The following is a 6,909-nucleotide window of genomic DNA, read 5'->3' on the forward strand; positions in this document are numbered from 1 at the left end:
TTCAATAGCCAATTTAATTATTGAAAATAATATATAAAAATACCAGTGCTAATTTCAGCACAATTTTCTTCTTTTCTAGTAATGTCTGAACATCTTAGTTTTTCTGTTTTACCAAGATCAGGTAATGATGGCTCCCAAACCCACACATTTCTGGGAAATGTAGTTTGCATTCCACAAAGCTCTTTTGATTGCTTTTGTGAAATGTAAGAAAACTTAAGTCTCATTCAGTCAGTGAATGATAAACAAAAGGACCTATTCTAAATTAGAAAGCATTTTATAGTCCACTGTCAGGAGTCATGTATGTTATCTTCACATGTATTATTTTACTGTATGTTATCTTCACATGTATTATCACAACATGACAATGTGGCTAACTCAAGGACCAAATTTAAAAAAGGATTAATAGTCAGGTGAGTTCATTGACATCCATAAATAAATCCACACAAATATAAATCCAAACACAGCATTTGCTTCCAATGTACATGTAATCCTTCAATAAAGTCCTTATTTAATTGAACAATGGCAATGCACTCAACAACTCGACGCCTGTACATAGCATGAATCAACCATTGAGCAGGTCCTGAGCCCAGCTCCTGAGCGCCCATTCATCGACAGGGTCCCATGTTTCTACATCATTAATCCCAGTGTTTTCTGCAGCTTCACACTGTTTTCATTTGTTGACACACTTCATTTTCAGATAATTAGTACACATTTGCAAATGAAACAGGTTGTTTTGCAGAGCAGATAAACATCAAGTAAAAATAATTTCCCTTTATCTGGAGAATTCAGATAAACATACCTTGGTTTCCATGGGTGGAGGCTAATACATGTTTAATGATCAGTCCTAGTATTCTGTGACCATTCTCTCAGAGTTTAGACTTATTTAGACAGCTATACATGCCATCAACACACTGAAGAATACAATGATGAGAACAATCGCAGCTCAGTCTACCCAGGCTGACCAGCACTGTCTACCCACTCTCACATTCCTCAAACAGAAAACGAGGGTTTCCATTCTGACAGAACTCCACATTGTCCAATGAAAAATGTGCTTATTAGGGGAAAGGCCATACACCAGGCATAAAGAACCAACAAATGGCGTATTTGTCGATGGCAACCAGACAATTCCTACTCGTGCAGAGAAAAATGCTTTAAAATAGTGTGCTTTGATTTGTTATTTGCAAGGCTGTAGTCTGAAATTAAACTTCAAATCAAGCAACAAGGTGGGAAATCAGTGGCCTGAAGATATCGATCATGGATATATAGCAAACAGTAAATTCAACAAAAACATTGACACCAAACTGGACTAACGCATGCTTATCCACAGTGCAAGATTCAAATATGGGATATTCTGCGACAATTATACTGCCTTTATAAACTAGTCTGACTCTGGTCAGGTCAGATGGTTTTGCACACATTTTGACATAAACTGCATTTTAAAGTATACAGCATGAGAAGATTACATTACATTAATTGCATTTGGCAGATGCTCTTATCTAGAGTGACATACAGTTAATTAGACTAAGAGGAGACAATCCTCCCCTGGGGCAATGCAGGGTTAAGGGCCTTGCTCAAGGGCCCAACAGCTGTGCAGATCTTATTGTGGCTACACCAGGGATCGAACCGCCGACCTTGTGGGTCCCAGTCATGTACCTCAACCACTACACCGCAGGCTGCCCTTGTCACAGTTTGAAGACACGTTATAAAAAATTCCTATCGTAAAAGGAATAGTAAATCCATGTGTCTTTAGATTCGTCCTCAATCTACAACCACATCCACATCACGATCCACATGTGTTTTCTACAATCATCATGGCTATGACTATTTTTTTGGAGAACTCTGTTGTATGAACATTCCAAAGAAAATAGAATAATTGAGGAAAAAACACCTGCAATTCCATTTAACGTGATAGTGCTACTGCCAGTCAATCAAATAATCAGCAAAAGAGTACATATCTAGATCTGCTTCCACTGCCTTACATAATGTATAATTCTTCAAACACACACACACAGACACACACACACACACAAACCCACACACACGCACACACACAAACCCACACACACGCGCACACACACACACACACACACACACAAACCCACACACACGCACACACACACACACAAACCCACACACATGCACACACACACAAACCCACACACACGTCAGTGATACACTGGTTAGTTGATTGTCTCACTGCCTCTCACCTTGTCATCAAGCCCTTGTCAGCTACAGTTTTTTTCTCTGTACGTAAAACCTCCATTGGAAACTGGGTCCCAAATAGTGGCCAGATCTCTAATTAAAATCAGGGAGCACTGTGTGTGAATGCAAATACAATCTGGTGTCCAATTAATGCTGGGTAGCAGTTACCACATACAGATCTATGATGCCATAATCTCCTAAAACCTGGCCATTCATTGTAGTCCCCTGCAGGAGACATGAGTCTCTGATCTTAATCTCAAGAACCACTTGTTTTCCAATGCTGAAACGAAATCACTCATCGAGCGCTTTATTAGGTATTTATTTTTTGGACTGTAGCCTATCCACTTAGAGTTATGGTGTGTTGTGTGTTCAGAGATGCTTTTCTGGATACCACTGTTTTAATGTGTGGTTATTTGCATTACTGTCACCTTCCTGTCTCCTGGTGACATGGCTCAGGCAGTAAGAGCAGTAGTCTGGCAGTCGGTGGGTTGCTGGTTCGATCCCCCGCCCGGGCTGTGTCAAAGTGTCCCTGAGCAAGACACCTAACCCCCAAATGCTCCTGATGAGCTGGTCAGCGCCCTGCATGCCAGCCAATCACCGTCAGTGTGTGAGTGTGTGTATGAATGGGTGAATGAGAAGCATCAATTGTACAGCGCTTTGGATAAAGGTGTGATATAAATGCCAACCATTTACCATTTGACCAGTCTGGCCATTCTCTTCTAATGTTGTTTATGTAACAAGGTGTTTCTGTCTGCAGAACAGCTACTCACTGGATTTATTTTTGTTTTTGCACCATTCCTTGCAAACTCTAGATACTAGTGTATGTGAAAATCCCAGGAGATCAGCAGTTTCTGAGATACTGAAACCACCCTGTCTGCCACCAACAATCATTCCATGGTCAAAGTCACTTAGATCAAATTTTTTCCCCCTTGATTGATGTAATGATTAACTGAAGCTCCTAACCCATATCTTTATGATTGTATGCATTGCACTGCTGCCACACAATTGGCTAATTAGATAATCACATGAATAAATAGGTGTAATGAAGTAAAAATGTTCCTAATAAAGTGCTCGGTGAGTGTATAAATGGTAAATGGTAGCAATTTATCCAAAAGCGCTGTAAAATTGATGCCTCTCATTCACTCATGCATACACACACACCGTCCCCGGACCAACAGCGCTTGGCTGCCATGCAAGACCAACCAGCTCATCAGGAGCTTTTGGGGGTTAGGTATCTTGCTCAGGGACACTTCGACACACCCAGGGCGGGATAGAACCGGCAACCCTCCGACTGCCAGACCACTGCTCTTACTGCCTGAGCCAGTGCCGCCAAGTATACTCATTGTGCACTTTATTAGGAACACCATACTAATACTGGGTCGGGTCTTTTTTTGCTCTCAAAACAGCCTCAATTCTTTGTGGCATGGATTCCACAAGATGTTGAAAACATTCCTTTGAGATTCTGTTTCATGTTGACATGATTGCATCACGCAATTTCTGCAGATCTCCTGCTCTACCACATCCCAAAGGTGTGGGAGGTGAGGTGTGGGCAGTGTGGGAGGTGTGGGTGGTGTTGGAGGTGAGGTGTCGGAGGTGTGGGCAGTGTGGGAGGGGTGGGAGGTGTGGGCGGTGTGGGAGGTGAGGTATGGGAGGTGAGGTGTGGGCAGTGTGGGAGGTGTGGGTGGTGTGGGAGGTGTGGGTGGTGTTGGAGGTGAGGTGTGGGTGGTGTGGGAGGGGTGGGAAGTGTGGGCGGTGTGGGAGGTGAGGTATGGGAGGTGAGGTGTGGGAAGTGTGGGCAGTGTGGGAGGTGTGGGCGGTGTGGGAGGTGAGGTGTGGGAGGTGTGGGCAGTGTGGGAGGTGAGGTATGGGAGGTGTGGGAGATATGGGAGGTGTGGGAGGTGAGGTATGGGAGGTGTGGGAGATATGGGAGGTGTGGGAGGTGAGGTATGGGCAGTGTGGGAGGTGTGGGTGGTGTAGGAGATGAGGTGTGGGTTGTGTGGGCAGTGTGGGAGGTGAGGTATGGGAGGTGTGGGCAGTGTGGGAGGTGAGGTGTGGGAGGTGTGGGTGGTGTAGGAGGTGAGATATGGGAGGTGTGGGCAGTGTGGGAGGTGAGGTGTGGGAGGTGAGGTTTGGGCAGTATGTGAGGTGTGGGAGCTGTGGGAGGTGAGGTGTGGGAGGTGTGGGCAGTGTGGGAGGTGTAGGAGGTGAAGAAGGTGTGGGAGGGGAGGTGTGGGAGGAGTGGGAAGGTGTAGGAGGTGAAGGAGGTGTTGGAGGTGAGGTGTGGGCAGTGTAGGAGGTGTGGGAGGTGAGGTGTGGGAGGTATGGGAAGTGTGGGCGGTGAGGTGTGGGCGGTGTGGGAGGTGAGGTGTGGGCGGTGTGGGAGGAGTGGGGAGGTATAGGAGGTGAAGGAGGTATGGGAGGTGAGGTGTGGGAGGAGTGGGGAGGTGTAGGAGGTGTGGGAGGTGAGGTGTGGGCAGTGTGGGAGGAGTGGGCAGTGTGGGAGGAGTGGGCAGTGTAGGAGGTGTGGGCGGTGAGGTGTGGGCGGTGTAGGAGGTGTGGGCGGTGTGGGAGGTGAGGTGAGGAGTGGGAGGTGTGGGAGGAGTGGGAGGTGTGGGCGGTATGGGGAGGTGTGGGAGGAGTGGGGAGGTGTAGGAGGTGTGGGAGGTGTGGGAGGAGTGGGGAGGTGTGGGAGGTATAGGAGGTGTGGGAGGTGTGGGCGGTGAGGTGTGGGAGGTGTAGGAGGTGTGGGAGGAGTGGGAGATGTAGGAGGTGTGGGAGGAGTGGGGAGGTGTGGGAGGTGTAGGAGGTGTAGGAGGTGTGGGCGGTGTGGGAGGTGTGGGAGGAGTGGGGAGGTGTGGGAGGTGTAGGAGGTGTGGGAGGAGTGGGGAGGTGTGGGAGGTATAGGAGGTGTGGGCGGTGAGGTGTGGGAGGTGTGGGCGGTGTGGGAGGTGTGGGGAGGTGTGGGAGGTGTAGGAGGTGTGGGCGGTAAGGTGTGGGAGGTGTGGGAGGAGTGGGGAGGTGTGGGAGGTGTAGGAGGTGTAGGAGGTGTGGGCGGTGAGGTGTGGGAGGTGTGGGCGGTGTGGGAGGTGTGGGAGGAGTGGGGAGGTGTGGGAGGTGTAGGAGGTGTAGGAGATGTAGGAGGAGTGGGGAGGTGTGGGAGGTATAGGAGGTGTGGGCGGTGAGGTGTGGGAGGTGTGGGCGGTGTGGGAGGTGTGGGGAGGTGTGGGAGGTGTAGGAGGTGTGGGCGGTAAGGTGTGGGAGGTGTGGGAGGAGTGGGGAGGTGTGGGAGGTGTAGGAGGTGTAGGAGGTGTGGGCGGTGAGGTGTGGGAGGTGTGGGCGGTGTGGGAGGTATGGGAGGAGTGGGGAGGTGTGGGAGCTGTGGGAGGTGTGGGAGGTTTTTCTCCATACTTTCCTCTTTCCATCGCTCTGTTACATGTTAATCTATGTCTTGTCTGTGCACAATACTTTGTTCCGGAACTCTTGGGGCTCTTTTAGGTGCTTTTTAGCAAAGCCTTTCTATTCTACAGGCTTATCAGTAGTTTGCATCTTGTAGTGTGCCCTCTGTAGTCCTGCTGGTGTCTTCTACACATGGTAGACTTTGACACATCTACACCTGCATCCATCAGAGTGTTTTTGATCTGCTGGGCTGGTGGCATGGAGGCTTTCTTCACCATAGAGAGTATTCTTCGGCCGTCCACTACGGTGGTCTTCCTCTGTCTACCAGGCGTTTTAAGATAATTTAGTTCACTAGTTGTTTTTTTTCTTGTTAATAACAAACCAAACTGTTGACTTGGGCATGCCCAGGATTTTTGCAGTGTTCCTGATTGATTAATTTTCATTTCTGAGCCTTATGACAGCCAGCTTAATTTGCATCAACACTGCTGTCTTCTTCAAGTTGTCACACCCCAACAGCAATCTCAAAGGCAATTGCAAAGTCTAGAATGAAGACTAGACATCAACATCTCTTATGCATCCACTCATGACACAAATTAATACACCTGCCTAATGAAACACATCTGTGAAGCCAATTCAACAAATACTTGTCGTACCTCAAAATGGGAGGACTGTAATTTCTAAACGGTTCATCCGATATGGATGGAAATACCCTGAAATTAAAGCTGACAGTCTGCACTTCAACCTCACTGTCATTATGTCTTTTCAAAGTGTTAGAGTACAGAACCAACATAACAAAAGTATTGTCACTGTCCAGTGAATTATGGTGCTTATTGTATTTCTATTGGCCACATAAAGATAACACAGTCATGTGTTATGGTGAATAGTACACAATATCTGCATTTGCAGGATATACATTGCACGCCAACCTATATTGGATTTGTGTACATAGTTACACGATTCTTTTAAAAATATAGTAAAAATAATAATAATAATAGTAATAATAATAGTAATAATAATAATAATAATAATAATAATAATAATAATAATAACTTCCTTGGATTGGTGTAAACAGCTAGCTAGCTGTCTTTTTGACACATTGGCTAGCCAGCGCGTTGCTTGTTAACTGCACTGCATTACATTACTTCTGCCTGCAAAGTAGTATGTGGACATAATCTGTGGGTGGCTGAGCTGAGCCTGCTGCCTGCTAAGCATCACAGAGGGAAGGACCGTACCACGGGCTCATCAGCCAGGCTGTTCTTCATGACATAGCAACAGCACCTGATGGAGAGTATTTAGAATTAGCGCTCATTA

At 46.9% G+C, this 6,909-nt stretch overlaps 1 protein-coding gene across 1 annotated transcript; it reads right to left on the minus strand.

Moving 5' to 3' along the window:
* Positions 1-3,688: 3,688 nt before the first annotated feature.
* LOC133131628 (uncharacterized) lies at positions 3,689-5,624 on the minus strand. The gene is made up of 2 exons (XM_061246999.1): positions 3,954-5,624; positions 3,689-3,715 (listed from the first exon to the last, which is right to left on the minus strand). Exons 1-2 carry the CDS (start codon positions 5,622-5,624, stop codon positions 3,689-3,691), a joined length of 1,698 nt encoding a protein of 565 aa, XP_061102983.1.
* Positions 5,625-6,909: the final 1,285 nt, after the last annotated feature.

Source organism: Conger conger, chromosome 6 (assembly GCF_963514075.1).
Source record: "Conger conger chromosome 6, fConCon1.1, whole genome shotgun sequence".
Classification (NCBI taxonomy): Eukaryota; Metazoa; Chordata; class Actinopteri; order Anguilliformes; family Congridae; genus Conger; species Conger conger.